Source organism: Mastomys coucha, unplaced genomic scaffold (assembly GCF_008632895.1).
Source record: "Mastomys coucha isolate ucsf_1 unplaced genomic scaffold, UCSF_Mcou_1 pScaffold16, whole genome shotgun sequence".
NCBI classification, from domain to species: Eukaryota; Metazoa; Chordata; class Mammalia; order Rodentia; family Muridae; genus Mastomys; species Mastomys coucha.
The window spans coordinates 76719395-76740190 of record NW_022196898.1 but is presented as its reverse complement, the minus strand read 5'-3'; the positions used below and the strand labels follow the sequence as shown (position 1 = coordinate 76740190).

The 20796-nt window shown below is 49.7% G+C and overlaps 1 protein-coding gene across 3 annotated transcripts in view; it reads right to left on the bottom strand.

Moving 5' to 3' along the window:
• Positions 1-20796, bottom strand: part of LOC116093770 (pituitary homeobox 2) — a 24792-nt gene that overhangs the window by 1786 nt on the left and 2210 nt on the right. The window contains exons 1-3 of one of the 3 annotated variants that reach the window (XM_031375470.1): positions 17578-18072; positions 13771-13826; positions 1989-2194 (exon numbers count right to left, since the gene is read on the bottom strand). In XM_031375470.1, coding sequence (XP_031231330.1) covers positions 1989-2194; positions 13771-13816 — 252 coding nt within the window. In that variant the 5' untranslated portion in view covers positions 13817-13826; positions 17578-18072. Of the gene's footprint in view, positions 1-1988; positions 2195-3097; positions 3961-13770; positions 13827-17577; positions 18073-20796 lie in introns of those variants that run through there. The other 2 variants (XM_031375471.1, XM_031375469.1) reach the window with 2 other exon arrangements.

Below are 20796 nucleotides of genomic sequence, written 5' to 3'. Positions count from 1 at the left end.
CCCCGAAAACGCTAGGACCCGGATGCCCTAGAAAAACAACCAAATAAAAAGCAAAAGACCACCTCATCGTCTGCTCGTTAAATTCCAGGAGCTAAGCACGTAAACTGGGATTTCTGAACCAGTGAGCTTAGCCCTCCATCTCCCTTGGTTTTGATCTGTATCACCTTCCTCTTACCCAAGCCTAGCCAGCTTCTGGACTCAGCTTAGCACGGGTCCTTGTGCTGTCTTGTGGATTTGCGGGAGGCTGGACGACCCCCGCCCCCCGCACCCGCGTCCGGTGGCCCCGCCACAACCCCTCTTCCAATCCACACTCGGCCGGCCAGTCGCCCCAGAGAGCGGCTTTTGTGTATTGGAGAGAGGCCTGGCTCAACAGCCCAGAGCTGACAACGGTGATGTTTCACATTACACATCTCCGTCGCGCCCAGCCGTCTAATCCGCTTTTTTTTCTCTTTTTCCTTTCATTCTCGATTTCCTTTTTTTCCCTCCCCCTTCCTCTTTACACCCTATTGCTATAAAAAGCAAGCCTCACGCACTTGGCTGAAAAAGTAAGCATTTGGAAGCAGGCCGCTGGAGCGTGCACCCGCTGCAGAGGAACGGGGCCGAGGAAAAGCCGGTGGGGTGGGGAGGGCTCTCCCCAGGGATTTCAGTGAAAGACAAATTGTGTCTTTATTTTAATTACTTGTCATTTCGACTCCAGGTCTTCTAAACTTTGCCCAGGCGAGAAGAGTGTACGTGCAAGGCCCATCGTTCCCTGATGCTAAAGAAAGCTAAAGAAAGTCTGACCTTGCTCAAAACCACGCGGGCCCTGCACCAGCGCTGGGTCCCCCGCAGTTAAACTAAAACCACTCCCGGCGGCTTCCCGGCTCCTTTATCAACCCCGAGGCACTGCCTAGCCAGCCTCGGAGCTAACTGACCACTTCGTCCTTCTCTTCGCTTTGGGAGTACGCTTTAGTTGTAACTTTCGTTGTTGCCTGACACTGTCTTTATTTTCCTTTTTGTCTTCCCTCCCCCACTTTTTTTTCTTTTTTCTTTCTTCTACACAGAACGTGTTTTCTAAAACAGGCGGCTCTGGAGTCCGCCGAGTTCTGTTCTCCTCTTTCAGAATCTTAACAATCTCGGACATTCCCACCGACCCGGCGTTAAACCAGGATACTACTACTGGGTAATTTATTTAAGCTCAATTTTTTTTTTTTTTTTTTGGCCAGTCCATAAAGGGGCAGATTTGCAACAAAGTAAAGGTAAGCTCTCTTTATAAATCTATGACTATAATTAAGCAAGGGGTGTGAGTACAGCCTTCATTGAGCTGAACTTTCTCGAGAAGATAAATAAACCAAATTGAAACGTCTTTCTTCTCTCTCTCTCTCTCTCTTTTTTTTTCCTTCCCTAAAAGCTCTAGCAGAATAGTCGTTACTTCCAGGGATTACAAAACTAGGTACCAGAATGAGAGAGAAATCTGAATGGCTGAAAAACCCGCCCCGGCAAGGACCTGTGAGCAACTCTTGCTAGTAGTCAAGGGAGAAAAAGGCTGGGCCGGGCTAGGCAAAGGTTCTCCAGTGAGGCCAAGCCTTGCGTGTTTCTGGAGGGTTTTCTTGTTCTAGGAGCACAGGTTGGAGCCTGTTCACAGCTCCTGGCGGGGAGGGATTTTATTGGCGCTTGTCTGGCGACGGCAAGCCGGGAACACAATGCCCTTTACTGAGGAATGCCCGCGCAGCTGAGCTTGGGAGGGCGCCGGATGGGCCGGCAGAGAGCGGGTGAGGTCGGCGCCTGCGCCAGGCGACAGCCCTGCCCGGGAATCCGGAGCAGCGACTTCGGGCACACTCGCCGCCTGGAGGCCTTCGGCCCTTTCTTCTTCTAAAGCGGCGTCCCACCCGCGTTCCACCCACTGCTTTCCACCCACCACTCCTCCCGCCACCCCTGATCTGCAGACTCTGCCACTTAGCAAGGCCTAGTCCCCCCCCAGTTTTCCCAGACTGGGTGCTGGCTCCTACCCGGACTCGGGCTTCCGTAAGGTTGGTCCACACGGCGATTTCTTCGCGAGTGGACATGTCTGGGTAGCGGTTTCTCTGGAAGGTGGCTTCCAGCTCCTGCAGCTGCTGGCTGGTGAAATGAGTCCTCTGCCGACGTTGCCGCTTCTTTTTGGACGGGTCCTCCGCGCCCACATCCTCATTCTTTCCCTGTTGGCCCTTATCTTTCTCTGAAAAGGCAAAGCAGAAAGAAAACACCTCCTTTCGGTCAGATCCCCATCTGCAAAACGCGACTTCTCCTCTCCCCCGCAGAGGCGGCAAAGGCGGCAGAGGCGGCCAAGAGCCCGGCTGCTGGCCGGGGACGGGGCTGTGCGCGGCGCCTCCTTTCCTTGGGGAGCGCTGTGTCTGGGGGTGAGCGGTGAAAGTGTGGGTGTGTGCGCCCCATTTCCTCCCCTCCCCCAGCGCCGCACGTTTTGTTTACACGTTTATCTCACTGAGGCGGTACGTTCATTTTTTTTTATAGCCTTTGCTCAAAAGTATACACCGTTGAGAAGAAACACATACTTTTAAAACACGACCATGCGCGTGTTTTACAGACACCCCCCCCCCCCAAACCTCAGCTTTCCATGAGGTTTTGGAAGGCTTGGAAAGTGGGTGTTAGAATACAGGTAGGGACGCAAGTCCGCCAGCTCCTCGCGAGGAGGGGAGACTTGCTTCGTTGCCAGGGGCCTTTTTAAGTAATTTTAGAAATACTTTTTAAAAGCATGAGGCTCCCCGGGAGGTAAAAGCTAACAAGAGAAGGGGGGACAGAGTCGGGGCGGCCTCTGAACGCCCTTGAATAGAAATGCTGAGGCACTCTGTGACCCAAGAAACTGAAGGAAGACCAAGGTAGACTCGGCGGCGTGGGAGGGATTACTACCGCCACAGGGACCAAGTCTTGGTCGGTAGGGGACTGAATGGAAGGGACGGGGGTCACCAGAATCCAGGCTCCCGGAAGTTCTGCCTTGAGCTAACAGAACGACCACTCCGACCACGCCTTCCCTAGGAGGGGGCGACTTCCTTGGGGGTCGAGCGGGCCGGGAAGCGCCAGAGGGCTGCGCTCCAAGTGTTCGTGGGGCAGCGCGGCGCCTTACCTGCGACTTCAGGGCTGGAGGTATCAGAGATTGTATGCACCTCCAGTCTATGTTTGGAGGAGTCTAGAGAGCGAGGCTGACCAGGAGCTAGGACCGAAGCCATGGCTAACGCCTGGGGATGGTGACAGAAGGGTGAGGAGGCGGCCGACAGCTTAGTCCCGGCTGCTCGGTGCTCCAAGGGCAGCGGGCCTTTCATGCAGTTCATGGACGAGGGAGTGCGGCGCCCTCCGAGTCCAGGGCTACCGCCGAGTCGAGCCCCGGTTGCCGCCGGTTCTGGGTAGCGCTCTAGGCGCCAAGTGTCCCCGTATTAGCCGAGACTTGTAGAGCCAGGGGACGCGAACTGCCCGAGTTCTCCAACCAAGCTGCCCCTGTCTCCTCTAGCAGCAGACTCCAGCCAAAAAGAGTTCGGCCGCCGAAAGTCGGGGGTTGGGGGTGGGGGGCAACGGAGACTTGGGAACGTGGGCAGGAGGGAACCGCTGCGAGCCTCTTTAGGGAGCCGACTTCCACGATCCAAAGCGAAACAAGAATGGGCAAAGACCCTTTTCTCGCCTCCCTCCCTCCCCTTGATACCCCTCCAATAAGGACAGCTACGAGAGCGCTCTGCCCGCCCCCCGCGCTGCAGCCCTGACAGCGAAGTGTCAAGAGTGACAGGGACAGGTAGCTGATATTAGATCCCCCGCGGCGGCTGCAGCCGCCACGGCCGGCCACGGCGCGGGCCTCCGAGCACACCCTCCGCGGCTCGCACGCACACCCCCTCGGGCCGTCGAGCTGGAGCCAGGCCCCGCTGCAGCTCAGCTCCAGACACCCCGGCGAGAGACCGGCAAGATCTGCGGCTCCGCGCTTCCCTGTTGGCCTAACATCTTAAAACCAGAGGCGGGCTTCCTGGTGGCAAGACGTCACTCTGCGGCGGCCCTCCCCAGTTCTCCCCGCCTCCGCCTCCTCCCAGACCCTTCTTCGGGTCGGAGTGACGTGGCTCCACACCAATCACGAGGCCCCGAGCCGCGGCAGAGGGGATGGTTCTGTCTGCACCTATCAGCAGTGCGAGACCCAACTAATTCCTTGCTGTGCCCACCCGGTCTACACAGGCGCGCTCCTGGGAATTCTGGTCCTGCTCAGCCAAAGGCTATTCGGTTTTGGGTTAGGACTATAAGGTAGGGGAGAGGAGACTTGGAGTCAGAGGGTTAGGGTAAAGAAGAAGAAAAGTCGAAGACCGAAAGGTATAGGTTCAGTCAGCAAGCATCCCCTCCCCTCTTCCTTTTGTGTCTCACCACATCCATTTCTAGACCAGAGCTCCCCCTCCACCCCCACTACACACACACACTCCGGGTCAGGACAGAAAGGCGACGTGCTACCTAAAGCTAAAGTTAAAAACATCAGCAAATCACCTTTCTCATCTTAATTCCGTCCCCCCCCGCCCCACCCCCCATTCGCCTGTCAGGTGAATGTCGCGCTAATCTGAGGAAGCTTTACTTTAATTGCAAAGGAGACAGAGTCTTGAAAAGGCAGGCTAATAAATTAGAAATCGAGAAGAAAATGGACCCGTCAAAAGAAAATTACCTTGACTTTAGTCGAACAACTGCTTGGTGGTTCACTCTGGATTTATACATGAATAAAAAAGTCGCCTCAAATCACGTCCTCTGTAATGGTTATTAGTCCCCAGACAGAAAACTCACAATAGAGTAGAAACCCTAACCCAGCGTTTTCGAAATGCCGAAAGCTTATCCATTCTACTTAACGTTGATTAAGACACATCCTAGGTCTTTCAAATTCCTTGTACACTGTATTAAGCTGGTCCTAGCCAGAGAGAGCTATGCTTTAAATTCGACTCTCTTGTTTACTTTATTATCAATCAGATTCAAATCCAGGCTTTAGCCGGGAGAATCAACAACCTTGAGCTAATTATATAGAAAATATGCCTTAATGAATTTCCATACAATTAAGAACGTTGCCAAATGACCAATTTCAAGGATGATTTTTTTTAACAGTCATTTTCTTTTCCTAGGGAGCTCAAGGCTGTCTTGAATCATTAAAGCACAAGTAGGCAGAAACAGTAGATTTGCACTGGGGGTGGGGAGCCTAGAGGACTGCCCAAGTAGGAAAAGCAAAATCCTTTTTCATTTGTATAAAACAAAAGAGATCACCCATGGAGGAATCAGCCCCACGCAGCATTATTCCAAAGGAAATTTAAGTGCCAAAGATATAAATTCAAACACATTCAAAAATGATTTTTTTTTCTAAGCCCTTTGTGGGACTGGAGCGGAGGATTGTGCGCAGTGTTGGCATACTTCCCTAGCTCCCAGAAGGTTCTGGGTTTGAGATCTGGCAACACACACACACACACACACACACCTCTTTTGTCCCCCAAGCCTAGGTCGGCTGAGGAACACAAAGTGCTTCCCTCCCCAGGTTTCGGCGTTTGCCGTTGTTTCACAGTAGACTTAGTGTTATCTTCCCTGAATGTAATTGTTTGACGTTATAGTCAATGATTTGCAGCCCCAGTATAAGGATTCTTTAGCAAACTCCTTCCTAGCTCTGGCTCACAAGACTGGGGAACTTAGCTGGGCACTCAGCACATGAAGCTGAGTACAGATATAGTTATAACATCTGTCTCTCTTTCACCCCTTACCCCAACACTATCAACCATCAATCCCTCTCACCTTAAAGGCACCCGAGACGGTTCAAAGGGCCAAATGAGAATTATTTCCAGTCTTTTCACACTGCTGCCATTCCACTTTAAGAATTTAGATATTTAGACATTTCTTTATAAGCTTTAGGTCAGCATTCTTAGTTTTAACCTTTATTCTGCCTCACCCCGTTCTACACAACATAATCACACATGCACCTGCTCAGCAGAACACAAGCCCTTGTGTCAGGCCTGAATTAACTGAGGCTCATACATCCAGCTATATTAGGTCTTGCAACCTTATCACTAAATTATACACATTACACCAGCAGCCTGTTGGTAAAGAAGGTTAAATTAATTTACATTCTACTCATTATCTGGTGCTTAAATGACGCATTTTATCCCTGAGATTTGGCGGGCGGGAGAGACTCCTCCTCAGACCCCACAGCGTTTTGATGAAGACAATGTTCTTACATTTGTAGTGGTTTTTAATCTGATAAGACTCTAATTTGCTTAAGTCTTTTAAATAAGGGTTTTAAATGTTTCTAGCCATTTTCTTATTGAATTTCCTTTAATTCCCTCAAGTTCACAAAGTATATGTGTAAAGTAAATATTTTCTCCCTTGCATTTGCCAGCCAGTGACCTATGTATGACTAAGTCAATATGAATCCAGATCCAATGTGTTTACTAATCATATTCTAGTTTCTTCTTTTAAGCCTCAGTATCATTGTGGGCATCCCGGTACCGTAGACCACAATGCTTCATCGCATGGTAGACTCTTTTGCATCAAGGGATAAAAGGTTCTCTAGATTTATAGGCATAGGCTTCTTTGCCTCAGATTTGAATCTGGAGTGGCAAAAGAGTTGTTGTTAATGATATTTGTCTGTCTGTTTTTGAGGCTAGGGGGCTTTAAAAAAAAAGTCCTTTCCTGCCAAACGGAGAAGTTGCAAAGAGTCATACAGATTTTCAAGGTCATCTCTCATTCAACCCAGAGATTTTCAGCTTAAGTCCTGGCAGTCCCACACTTTGTAGCAGAACATGCATATGGAAAACTACACAGGAGGAGGGTCTCAAGCAGCCCCCTCCCCCAAATGGATGGAAAACCCAGGGTCAAGTGGTAGTTCCCCATAGTGCCAAAGTATGGGCGATTTTGGAAAGACACAGATGCACAGACAGCCAAGTCTAAATAGGTAGAAATTTAGATTGTGTAGAATCACTGAGGTCAAGAATAAAGACATCCACGCTGATTAAAGACAGAATTGTATGTCATTGATGTGTGTGTGTGCGTATACATTTGAGCACACATGAGCACACGTACACACATATAACTGATTTAAAAATATTTTTGAAGAATATTTTTCAGTTAACTGACCCTCTCTTAACTTGCTTTGTACTTGCCAAGCAGTCCTGATAGGATGTCCTCCTTTCAAGGACCGAAAGGGTTCATGTCAGAATAGGTGTGGAGGTGTGTGATGGAGACCAAGATGTGATCTGTAATGATGTCATAGGTGACATAGATGAAGAAGGGGTTGTAAGTCAAATCATACCTGTAGGGAGTTCGGTACTGTGAACATCAGAGTTTTCTATTCAAGAAAGGAAAGAAAGGAAGAGAGGAAAAGAAAGGAAAGAAAGGAAGGAGTGAAGGAAGGAGTGAAGGAAGAAAGTGAGAGACAGAGAAAGAAAGAAAGGGAGAGAAAGAGAGAGAGAGAGAGAGAGAGAGAGAGAGAAAGAGAGAGAGAGGAGGCCTGGCTTGCTCTATATGCCTTCTTTGAGGCCAAAGAAAGGAAGCATGGTGCTAGGAGGCCCCGTGGTCACCTTAATTGGGTTTTCTTGCTTACCCCTTCAAAGAAAGACCCTCCGGGAGGGAAGTATGTGACACAGGGTCAGGCGTGTCTTCAGCTGGTGTTTGCCACTGATTACCGGTCTTAAAGTCTTATTTAATTTCACACTCTTTAGTGTTAGTTGAGCAAACTCCCTCTAGCCATCCTGGGGAGTAGTAGGTCTGGGCAGTCCATGTTGGCAGTTTCAGAGTATGGGCTGGGACCCAATCAATCAATCTTCAAATTTTGTAAAGACTCTGCCCTCAGAACTCACCTGGAAGATGGCTCAATTAGAGGTCTCTCTGAGCTGTCAGGCCATAAAGGGATGTGTGCACAGCATCGCCCCAGGTGGCTCAAGGACGCCTGGCCAGGACCCAGCCACGTGATGGGTAGTGTATGTGTGTGTGTGTGTGTGTGTGTGTGTTGGTGGAAGAGGAGACCAGGCACCGTACCCAGAGAAGTGGCCTCTTATCCCCTCTTTCAAGTCTGGACACAAACCAGGCCTGACTACACCCCCTCCCCCAGTAACCCCCTTCCCAAATTAAAAGCTTCACTGTAGATGATTTTTCTTGTTCTGTAAATGGAAAAAACAAAACAAGACAGAACAAAACAAAAATGGTTGGATTCTGTTGTGTTTCAGAAGGTCAGAGATTAACCAATACTCATCCATTACAGCCCTATAAAAACAAACTTATGTTTCTCCCCTATCAGCACCAGTCGAAAAGCTCAACCTTGAAGGGGTTTTGGGTGAAAACCTAGGGAGGTAGTAAGGTGCCAGTGGGAGGTATCCCCCACTGCTCAGTGAGAAAAGGGGAAGTGACACCTACTAACCTAAGCAGCAATGCCCTTCCTGTATTTGCACCTGAATGAGGCAGGTTTACTAGACACCCACTTGTTTCTGGAAAGCACCAATTTACTGACCCGTGAGATTGGTATAGTTAATGTGACTTCGGGGTATGGAGGAAAGAAGGGGAAATAAAGGAAAAGAGAGAGGGATTCAGGAAAGGAGAGAAAAGCTGAGAGCAGCCCAGGCAGAAAGAGAATGAAAATGAAAATAAATACAGATATCCAGGTTTGGTGAGAAGGAGGTGCAAGGGCTAACTGAAGTCACTTAAAAAAATAATTGGATTAAATCAATCCCCTGTCTCCAGCTCATGTTCACCTCCTTTTCCTATTTCTCCTGCTATCCTTTCTTTCTTTCCCAGACACGCTGGTAGCTAACATTCAGCATTAGTTGCCATGGTGACCATAAATCACATAAATCCAAAAATACCCACCTATAATCTGAGATGAAGCTTTTATTTCCCTAGCGAAATAATATTTTAAAAGCTGTCAGCTGACAAAAAAAAAAAAAAAAAAAAAAAAAAAAAAGGAGCCTACCTCATTGTAGTAACCTTAGTAATGTATTACTCTAAAGGTTTAAATTAAAATGTCAGCCTGTTCAAAACACGCTGGGAGAATCTTGGGTACTCCATGTCAGACCCTCACAAAGACGTTGACTCCATCACTCCTAATGGTTCTTCAGCACACAGACATACTTTCGTGTGGTGTGCATGTGTGTGTGTGTGTGTGTGTGTGTGTGTGTGTGTGACGTGCGTGTGTTCCAGGATTTTCTTCCCTTTACCTCAGCCTCTTTAGTCCTGATGGACTCTAAGCCAGGTTTGGAAAAGGAGGGAGTGTCCTGGATCCAAAAGAAGCCTGGTCCAGTGTTGAGGTTTCTAAGGGACCTTTTGTGTGTGGGTGATCCTTGGACGCCTCTATGAGGACATATTAAAGAAGTTAAGAAGAAAAAGAGAAGAGCTGGAGAGAGAAAAGCTGCCTTCTGGATCCCTGAGCCCATGGTCAAGTTCTATGGTTCGTGAAGCCCGGAAAGGCTAGGTCTTGTCCCCCCACCTCCTTTTCTTTCCCAGGGGAAGAAAGTTTCCCAGCGGGAGTCCCTGGGGAGGGGTCTGTGGCCGCAGACGTGCCTTTTGTCTTCTAACTCGGGCTGTTGTCTTTTGCCTATCTTGGATTACAGGGTATTCGTCTAGATGAAGAGCCATTAATTACCCATTCAGTCAATATTAGGAAGACGACAAAGCTTTTTACATAGGATTAAGAAGACATCGGATTGTTCCATTAGTATATTCCTGCTCACGAATAAGCTTTCGTTATACATTTCCTTTTCCCCGGAGCCGCTCTAACAACTGCTGCATATATTAACAGCAGTCTGTGAGGAGCAGCGGCCTAAGCAGCCTGCGGAAACTTTGAGTGAGAATGGAGACGGTTGGTTGGGAGAATCGCCACCTGCAAAGAATGCTTGCCACCTTCCGTCAGGGACTGACTGACTACCTGGACATCTGGTACAATTTCCCACTGGGATGGGGAGGTGGGGTGGGGGTTTGGAAACCACAGACAGAGAAGAGGCCTCTGCCGAGAAAACTGCAGGCTGAATGGGTGTCCAGTAGGGAAAAGAAAATAGATAACCGTCACCACCCAGTTCTGTTGCTTTGCCTTCTCAAGCTTCAAATCTCCACCTAGCGCCTGCATCTTGCCTCCTAGTTACAGCCAAGATCGCTCCACTTCCCCCCTCAACAACCTTCCTCATCCCGGCTTAGATCCCTTCTTCCATCACCACCATCTTGCCTTTTGCTACAGAAGGTCTCAATGGTAGAAGGCCTCCGCTTTAAGCGGCTTCGCAATGGAGGAGGGAAACCAGATCGTTTTGCTTTTGTGGGTAGATGAGGAGTCCACGTAGTTCGAGCTTCTCCAACATTTGCTGATTAAGTGAATGGGGGCTCAAGAGGGAAACTGGGCCCAAGCGAGGGCCAGAGTTTACTCTCATCATCCGGAAGGCGATTAAGCTGCCCCCGTGGGAGAAGAGGTGTTTAGGGACCCAGCGGGTGTGGGGGGTGGGACCTTGGAGTTTCCTTCTGAGGCAGGGGAAAATCTAGGACTTGGGGCAATCAGAGTACTTTTAACCCAGCCGATCTCTCAAAGCTATTTAAAAATTAATGGCATGGCTGGGGGTGGGGTGGGGTGAGGGTAGGGGAAAGCGGGCGAAGTACCGGGGCGCCTGTCACCGGGTAAGCTGGACAGGCTTCGAGGCCAAGCCGGGCAGTGTTGTGGGCTTTATGCCCTCCTCCACAGCAGCGACTCCCAAACCTTCTGCACTCTGTTCTCTTCCTGAAGGTCAAGACTATTTGAGAGTTCCTCAAAAACGTAGCCACGTGAAGCCTTTAGCTGGACTTTGCTCCTTTCTATAGGACTGGCCAAAATGCCTCCCTCCAAATGCCAGACCTGGAGACTCTGTTAACTCTCTCAGCCTCTCTCTACACTGCCTCCAGTTTCAAGTTTTGAGTCTGGTGGTGGTATATAGAGCCTGCCTTAGCTTGAATACGGAGCTGGGGCGTCTCCCTTAAGGAGCCTGGGCTATTTGAGGAAGAAGAGGAGGGCGCCATCACGGAGTATACTGGCTTTCTCTCTGTCATTGCATGGTATTTAAAAATAAGTATTCCTTTTTTTTTTTAAGTAAAAGAAACCTTAAAAGTACAAAAAATAAATTCCAGTCAGAAGTTTGTATATTCTACAAATTATTTTTCATAATCTCCAAAAGGTACTTAACTCTGGTGACATTCCTGCAGTGATTAGGGGTTTTTGCTTACTGGTGCATATTATTATTATTATTATCATTATTATTATTATTGATTGATTGATCAGTTCACACACAGACACACACACACACACACACACACACACACACAAACACACATAGACTCACACGAACCAGCTAAAACCCAAGGATTTCAGTACCTCTTCCCCTCACATGCCTCTTTTAAATGAATGCTATTAAACACATTTGTACAGCTTTTTTCCTTGGGCCCAAAAGATAGAAAAACAGAAATTTTGGCAATATATGGGGAAACCCTTTCACATACTCTCTAAAATAATCTGTCCTTCAAGTAAACGCCACAATCCCTGATACTCATATTCATATTCTCTCTCCCCACCATTTTGTTTTTCCTTTCTTTCTCCTATTATTAAAAGCGAATGCCAGGACACTTGACAGCAGGGACTCAATTAATTCCCTAGGCTCTCAGACCATCCTGCCTACCTACAAGGACATTATCCTACCGCAGACTCCCTGACGGGGTCCTGCGTCTACTACCTCCAAAGCAGGCCACCTAGCCTCAGAAACAATTCTTCAGGTCAACGAAAACAGGGTTAGAGGTGGGGTCGAGTTCTAGGGTCACAACCCACAGGATGTAACTTGCCCTCCACTGGGCGGCGGCTGGCTCTCCCCCGCCCCCCACGATGTTGCTTTCCAGGCCCGGTCAGGGCCTAGGCCAGGCTTGCACAAAGCATTCTCCCTGGGAGTCATCGCTACTCTTGATTTTTAACCATATCCCAAACATTCTCCGGTCTAATAATTTATTTTTACGACCGATTATCAAACAGAAGAAGAATTTAACACAATCTTAATGACAGAAATCAGCCGACATTATCTCTGCATTGCCCCCATTTAACCCCTTGAGGTTAATCCCGGACAAGTGAGCGTTTAACTGGCCCAGCAGGAAGACTAGGGAAGTCCGGGAGGGGAAGCTGCAGGTTGCTTTAGGCATTTTGTTTCAACAAATGATGCTTTTTGCTCAGATACAAGCAGAACGTCTTTGTGTGTGTGTATGTGTGTTTTCTTAGTAATACTTTTTGTTTACTTGTCGGGGGTTCCAAATTACCCACTCTGGCACATATTACATTTGTGTGGGGGTTGGGGTCGAGAGCTGTGGGGAGTTTTATCTCCTCACACAATCAAAGGTCAACAACCTCCTAAGGTCGGGCACTTATTAAGCTCAGAAAACCCGGCGACTAGGAAAAAATACTTAAATTAGAATTCTACATGTATTCCAAATGAAGGCCTCTCCATTTCTTATATACACACATACATTCTCTAAAGGACGAGTTTGTTATTTTTCTAGGGCCTTCGCTGTACATGGTAGACTTTTTCACCTTTTGCTCAAGCCTATGGACTGGTCGAGGGTGAAACCAACCAACCAAGGAACCACATTTTCCAAGCCCCAGGCCTAAACAGCTAGCCCAGCAGCAGGGGCTCGCTGACAGGAGCTCCCAATCGCTGCAGGGGCCTCTTGTGCTGTGCCTTCGTTCTGTCTCCTGCTCTTTAGGACTGGGGTCCAAACCCAGACCCTTCGAAGCGAGCCTTCAACACGACTTTCCAGCGTTTGTCTGGCGCGATAAACTGCACCCAGCCGCCTGGGTGAGGCTTGGCTGTGAGTGTCAGGGACGGGTGGGCCCTGGTAGTGCAGCGTGCAGTGGGACCAGGAGAGCGACAGAGGTCGCTGTTGGACCACTTTGCACACCAGATGCGGCGGCCGTAGTAGGCTGGGACGTGCGCAGGGGATCAGACCACAGGGAGAGAGAAAAGGGAGAGGTGTTGGGTCTCAGGAGTGCAGTATAATTTGTGGAAAGGAATTAAAGTCCCTGGGACGGCTGCTTCGCGTTCTACCCAGAGGCCACTAGTCTAAGTTCTGCAGCAGGGGACAACGGCTTTGGCGGCTTCGCCCGCCCCGTGCTCCACCGGCAGCCCAGCGTCTCGGAGGCAGGAGCCCAGCGCGCGGCCCGCGCTTCCCTCCCCCCTTACCATTGGCGCCGGGGCGCTGCCTCGGGAACAGCTTGCTGCTGGCTGCCTCTTTCCGGCTCTCGGGAGAGTCCGTGAACTCGACCTTTTTGATTTCGGAGTCTTTGGAGAAGAGACATTCAACGGCTGCCGGCTGCACGCCTGGGCCGTTCGTGCGCCCGCCCCACGTGCAGTGGCGGCGGATGCCAAAGGGCGGAGGAAAGGAGCCCGGGACCAGGGTTTAGGGGACGAGGTGGGATGGAGGGGGAAAATGGGACAGGGAGTAAAGAGCCCGTTAGAGGAAGGACGGACCGCACGTCCAGCCCTCCGGCCCCTTGGCAACTCAGTGAGGGCAGGGATCTGTCCCTGGGCCACCCGACGGGCAACTTGGAGGGAGTGTCAGGGCAGTCCTCACTCTTTCGCCGGAGCCCTAACCTCCCCAAAAGGGCAAGGCCACGGCTGTACTAGTCTGATTTCCTTTTCGCCTAAGCCCTCCCCTGGAGAAAGTTCCACTTGCTGGGGGCCTCTCTGCCGAGCCGGAGCCTTCTCTCCGCTCTCGCAGCAAGACGCAGGCTGTCTCCCTTCTAGAGACCGGGGTAGGAGAAATGAGAGCTCTTACCTAATTGCACGCAGGCCGACACTAGTTTGCGACAATTGGTCTCCATTCCCCGTTATCTGTAAAACAGAAGAGAGGTACGACTTTGAGAAGTGGCGGCCCGTCGGTAGCTGGAGGCTCAAAGGCGGCTACTTGCGAGGAGTTCAGGATCAGCTCTTGCTGTTAAGGGCTCCTAGGTGCTGGGAGATTCAGGCACGCTTCTCCGGCCAGCCGGAGAGCCTCCTGGAGCCCAGGAGCATCTTCCCAGCTTCGACTCCAGGACTCCCACCGCTGTTTACCTGGACGGATCACGTCCCCAGTTGAAGGGGAAAGGGCCCAGAGGTTAGGAGGCCAATGAATCCACGAGCTTCTGGAGAAGCTGCGGGGACTTACGTTCAAGGGCGCCTAGGCCAGGGAGCAACCTTAAGCTTATACACAATTTGGGGGTGGGGAGAATGGACTTCTCTTTGGAAAGATCACCATTCAATACGGTGTCAGTCAATTTGAGCTCAGCAAACATTTGCAGAAGGCCAGAAACAGCATGCCCGGTTGCACAAAGCAACTTTCCCTCCGTTTTTCTGTAATTCTGCAAAGGGAGGGACTCTCGGCCAAGGGTGCTCCAGGAGTGAGCTGAATTAGGGCCTCTCATCCACCAGGAGCCGCGTTTCCATATTTAGCCACACTTTTCCCTGGAGATACTCATCCAGCCATTTATTTACCCTAAAGTATGATTTAAGATCGTAGAGCTGAGTTACACGACGGGCTGAGCGAGACAGGAGACCCGGGCAAGCGTTCCTGGAGGGGCGGCCAAGCCCAAACAGCTCTGGGGAGGCTGCTCCTCCAGTTTCGGCCTTTCCCGTCCCAGGCAAGCTAGATCCTTTTCAAATTTCCAACCGCAGCTCAGACAGCCGAGCTTTTGACGCGGCCCCTTTTCTTTGCCACAGGCAAACCGGGAGAGGTGGGTGGCGGAGGGCTGGATGGAATGGTTGCTTTCAAGACAAGAAAGGGAAGAAGGGTTTCTCAGGCCCCTTGAATCTTGGCTCCTGACTCTTGCTAACCAGGGTACGCCTGCGATCGGAGGGTCCTTTTCTCTTAGAACACACGGCTGGAGGTGAGAGCGGGCATTGCCAGGCTGGTGGACCGAGTTTTTGGCTTGAGGTGCATTTTCACGCTCCTCAGCCTCTTCTGGAGCAATCCAAGCTCCAGGGGACTCTGGCCAAGGTCGTGCTGCCTGGAGGAGGGGCCACCTGGTATGGTGGCCTAGGGATCCAAGAGTGGGGAGCCACAAGCAGTTGCCCCCCCCCACCCTCCAGCTAATGAGACGGGGATAGGGATTTTGCCGATCCTTGTGGACCCGTGGGCCCAGAAGTAGCAGTTTGGCGGCTCCAGATTTAGCGATTCTGCAGTAAAATCACAGGATTAGTCCCTGATTGAGATGTCTGTTCGGGAGATATTGCAAAATTCATTATCACAGCTTTCTACTAACTCGATATGAAGTAACACAGATGGGATTTTATTAGTCCAGACTTCAAATGTTTACTTATGATAATTTCTGTGGAAATTTGCATGTCATCATCATTTCGATAATCTTTTCTTTTTTTTTCTTATATGTCTGAACTGGCTGCATTATTAGCCGGTAGCCACAGCATTGCAGATGGCTACTGCAAATAGTTTTATTTATTTTTTTCAAGGACTGAAATATACAGAAGAGAAAGACCTGACCTGTAAGTCAGCAACTACACATTTTCCCCACCCCCCACGCTAAGGCGCTGAAGACCAATCGAAGCAATAAGAAGCACAGCTTCAAGACTCGGTAGGCTTCGGCCCAAAGGAGTGAAAAGATCAAGACGTGTTCCTTAGCTCCTGCTACATGTCCTTGTGACTTTGAGATGTATTTCGCAGTAATGTGAATCCCGAGACTTAAATTTTATGCTCCATAGAATGACCAGGCCTAATAAATGGGTCCAGTCTAACTAACTGAGGACGATTTTTTTTTCTTTAAAGAGAGACAGACCTTCAAGTCTTATCTGATGGTACTTAAGCTTGCCCTATGAAGGCAGCTAACGTGTGACAGACAAATTTCACTGCCAGATTACAACACTGGTTTCAATGGCTAATCTCAACATTTTTAGATAGGAGACCTTTCCTGATTTGAAGCTATTCTCATGCCAAAAGTTCACCTCCTGGTTGGAATGTATATGCCAAGCAATCTGGTTTGGGTCAGCTTCCATTCTCTACTGTGTTAATGAAGCACTACCCAGGAATTAGCATGCACAGTGCCACTCTAGCCAGGCAGATAGGCCAGGCCGAAGAAACAGAGCAGTTTGCTTCAAAAAACTAATTTCTGCCCCAGCAGCATAAGGACAGAATTGTAGAAGAAACTACGGGTTCTAATCAGTCCAAGAAAAAAAAAAACCTTTCCCATTTCACCCTTTTCATTTCCCTTCTTATCCCACAGCAGAACCATTCATGAAAAGCTGAAAAATAAAAAGCATGAGGACATATGTTTTAAATGAACTAAATTGGTGTGATTAGCCAGCAAATTAATTTGCAGTGGGTAATCATTTAAGGAAATTAAGATCCCACTTTAAAACAGCTCCGTGTTTCACCATGAGCAAGCTTACTTTAAAGCTCTGTGGAATGCGTGCTTCTGGAGCATTGGAAGGCAACCGTGCTCAACTTACAGGACAAAAGCAGGGCAGTAACTTAGGCACAGTTTTGCTGAGGCACAGCAAAACATTCCGTGAGTGAAATAGCTACGTTGTTTTTAAACTAAACTTTGATTATTGGAATGCTGTGCTCATTTCCAACCCCCCAACAACAAGAAAACAAATCCTCGATTCATTTCGGTAACAGTCTTTGTTTCTGTGAAATTATTGGTTTTAGATGGAGTTACCTCCAAAAGATACGTCATGTGATTAAAACGTCTTTAAATGTAGTTAATGGTCTGAAAGGGATGCAGAAATCTCTTAAAAATCAAATTACTTGCTCGTTAAATAGTTTAGAATGTATGAATGCATATTATTGTAATTCATAATAGTAAAAATCTCTCCCCCATTTTAATTCACCTTAAAAAATACAGTAGTCCTACATAATAGGATAAAAACAAAAATGTCCCAGCTTCCTAGGATAGTTTGATTTCTAAATTGTTTGGGGAAGGTGATTAAATTGAAATAAAAGGACCGTATTTCCACGGTTTGGAATGGCATGCTTTTACTTAGTTACCAGTTGCAAAATAGTGGCTTCCCTGCATCCCTTTAAAATGCATCTCCCGCAGTACAAGATTGGAGTTGACTGGTGATCAATTTAAAGGATTTATAATCCGAAGTAATTGTGCGGGTTGGCATCTAGGCCTGCCTCTCAGGTAATTCGCTTGGGCCTGAGAGGTCACTAACTGCCAGTTAAGAAGGAATCTCTCTCCCTCTCTCTCTTTTTTTCCAATGGGTAATGATGGGAAGGGGCTAATCTATTCCAGTAGCCGAAACTTTGTAGCTGGCCCTTTATCTTATCTTGAGTCGGCTAATCCTCAGCCGGAGGATTTCTCCCTACCCTGTTGGTATCGAAATTTCAGGGAAGATGCCTCCTCGTTTTTTAAATGCCAGCCATGTCTGGTTTCCAGTCGACTTCAACGGCCGGTAGGACTGTTCTAGTGTCTGTGATTGAGGACGAAAGGAGCAGGGCTCTTGCAAGATCTGTTTGCCAACTGCGCTACCTCGGGAGAAACAAGCCCGGCGAGCCACAAATCACACGCGGCGGAGGTTCTCCAAAGTGGAACAAATTTCCAGACTCGCATTATCTCACAGCTCTGTGGGAGAGAGGGCCTCCACTTACCGGCTACTGGAGAGAGAGCGGCTGTCTCCCCGTCCCACCGCTTCCCAGGGTGACTGCCAGGCGGCCGAGGCTCGGGCTGCACAGCCAGTGCTGTGGAGCTGGGCTGGGTGGAACCGGGGGGGGATCTTGAGGGTGCCAAGTTCCGAAAGGGTCCACGCGGGGGGCTGCTAAAGCTAGCGGGCGCGAGCAGTTTCTGTCTGCTGCTCTCCGGCTTTCTCTCTCGGTCTCGCACTCTCTCTCCCCTCCCTCGCTCTCATCCCTCTCTCTTCCCTCCGCTCCGACTCCGTGTGCGGAGTGTCGTGACGTCAGCAGAGATTCCACCAAACTCCAGTGCACAGTGGCGCGCGGGCGGGCGGCCGAGCCTGCTGTATGCTGGGCGATCAAGGGGCGAGCACAACGCTTGGGCCACTGCGGGGGGAGCGTACAGGGGCGATCGAAGGGACGGGGGCGGGGGACCACTAGGGCTGAGAAGTGAGGCCCAGGGGCCCAGGCGGCTGCGGCGGGGGACAGAACCCTGGAGGGAGGCGCGGAGGAGCGGGGCCGGAGGCAACCACCGACCGACAGGAGCTGGCCCAGTAGCAGGAGCTAGCACTCGAGCTGGGGAGAAGGGCGATGGGGATGGGAGGGAGGGAACGAGGATGGGATGGAGGGGGAAAAAACAGGTCGCGCGTCAAACCCCTTCTAAATCTGAGTGGGAGGGCCAGAGCCTGGGGAGACAGAAACCTATTCGCGCGGAGCAAAATCTGGGTAGCTTACGAGGAATGGACAAGCAAAGTGGCCCATGAAATGAAACAAAGGGCAGTGTGCCTTGGTTTGATCGGGTGAGGCTTCGGAAGTGTGGGTGCGAGTGTGCGCGCGCGTGACCTCCTTTCAGGCCTGCGGAGTAGAGGAAAGCTGGTTACAATACTGATTGTCTACAGGGGCTGTGGGAGGGAAGGGAGGGATCCACAGAGGGCAGCACTGGAGGTGGGTGGATGGATGGGGTGGCAAGGGAGATGATGACTGGGAGAAGTTAGAAAAATAAGGTGAGCTAGTGGCAGAAGGTGGGAGAAGCACAGCCGATGGAGGCGATGGGGGGAGGGGAGGGAAGGAGGATGGGAGGGAAGAGAAGAAGAGAAGAGGAGAGAGAGAGAGGGAGAGAGAGAGAGAGAGGGAGGGAGAGAGAGAGAGAGAGGGAGAATATCTCCAGACCGATGGCCAGAGGGAGGCCTGGACTACAGTAAGGCAGGGGGTAGGGCACAGCGTCTGGGGTCAAGGCGGGTGGATCACAGTGTAAGAGCGCAGGTAGACAGGGCCACACACCGGCCAGTGTTCGGCATGAGATCTCTTGCTCAAGTCTGGGACTCTCAGAGTCTAGAATTTCCTCTGCTGTACCTATACTCAACAAGTTCACCCCGGGTCGCGGATATCTCATTTTTTAAAATGACGAGGTTAAGGTTCCTAACTGAGAGTGGTATTAAATTGCAGGGGATGGGGGAGGGGAAGGAGCAGGAAGTTTTCCCCTTATGAGCGTCTGTTCTTGAAAGTCTAGAGTATGTAAGGCTGGAGGGGCCTTTCCTACTTTAAAAGTGGGTCCTGCTTCTAATTCCATATTTTCTGATTTCCCAATGAGCCTGTATTTTGGAAACGAACAGGATATTTTGGCAGGGTCTCGCCTTTGCGTGGAAGGACTATAAATACGATTCTCCTGGAAGACCAGGTGTGAAGGCTTTTGCCAGGCATATGGGGCAAAGTTCTTTCGATCTCAAGGACATCCTATCAAGATATGTTTTAGGAAAATATCAGAAAATAGACGTACCTCATGGTTTGGCGTTTTTCTCACCAATATTAATCCTTGTTGGGAACAAAGCCCAACCAGACCCGCCATTAAAACGCATTTCTCCTCGGTCTCTAATAGAAAACAAAGTCCCCTCTAAAATTCATACGGCTCTTCTTCCTAAATCAGCACACCACCTCATGCAATTTGAGGAAGATGCGCTGACTCCTCTGAAGGATGCTCACGGGGTGTATACACAAGAAAGGCTAACCCAGGGCTAACCGCACACAGGCCGAGTTTCCTTTGAATTTGCGGGCTGTCTGGAGTATGTTCTGTGTTTTCTTGAATGACTCCGTGGTTTCAATTCACTGGTGTTAGCAGGAAAAACAGGCAAACAAACTTGCTCAATTTGTTTTGAGTGCCAAATCCCTTCACTTTGAAATAGCTAACAGTCGACAGATGGACTCATTTTATGGAAGGAGTTTGCCTCTTCAGCCCCCAGGAAAACCGATGAGAGATCTGCATTTTAAGCCATCTCTAACCTTGTAAGATCCATGAAAACTCAAACTTTCTCTCCTTACTCAATTGGAACTCAAAGCAATGCCATTTAAAGGAAGAGAAACTGGAGGAAACTAGCCACGTGCTGTTTTTATTTTTATTTCCTCTTTTTTTTTTTTTCTGAGCCTTTTGGGGAAAAAAATGATCAAGTATCTTCAACAAGTCCTCTCACTGAACTCTGGTCTCACCTCACCGGAACTTGTCCTGAACAAGAACATTGTCATCTCTGCCCATCCACTATTATTTTGCTGGGTCGTCACCCTCTAAAATAATGGGCTAATGCCCCATTTCTCTCTTTTCTTCCCTTTGCATTTTAGAGAAATTAAGAGGGGCTCCTAGTAGATCAGCCTGGCCGGGAGCTGGTGGCATGGCTGGAGAGTCTCAAAGAAATGTAGGAAGAAGCTGAAAATCAAGACTGGCCTGAGAGCAGAGGAAAAGAGAAAGGAGCTGCGTTAGAGAGCCGCGCACATCTGCCCAGACAACTCTTCCCCCCACTTTCAGGATTCAGAGGTTTGCAGCCAAGGCTGGAGGAAGGGGCTCCGGGAAGCGAAGCGGACGCCCACTCTCCCCTCTCAGTCGGGACTCCCCCCAACCCGGCTGGGTAACCCCCAGAGTAGGAGGCTGTAGTCCCTCGGTGCTGAGCTGGGTCTTCAGCAGTGCCCAGCACCAGTGCAGCTGAAGTGAGCAGCTGGTGGGAATGCAAATGGCTCCTGGAGAAATAGAAGATCCAGAATGATTCTCATTCCCTCCTCGAGTGCGGGGAAGGAGCTGGACATACGTTTCACGCTCCTAATCCTTCTTTTACATTTTTAGTCATACTCCCATTAAACAACTAATTAATGCTCAGAATCACCAGGGAATACATTAGGCATGCAGCAGGGAGGCAGGGTGCTGGGGGGGGGGGG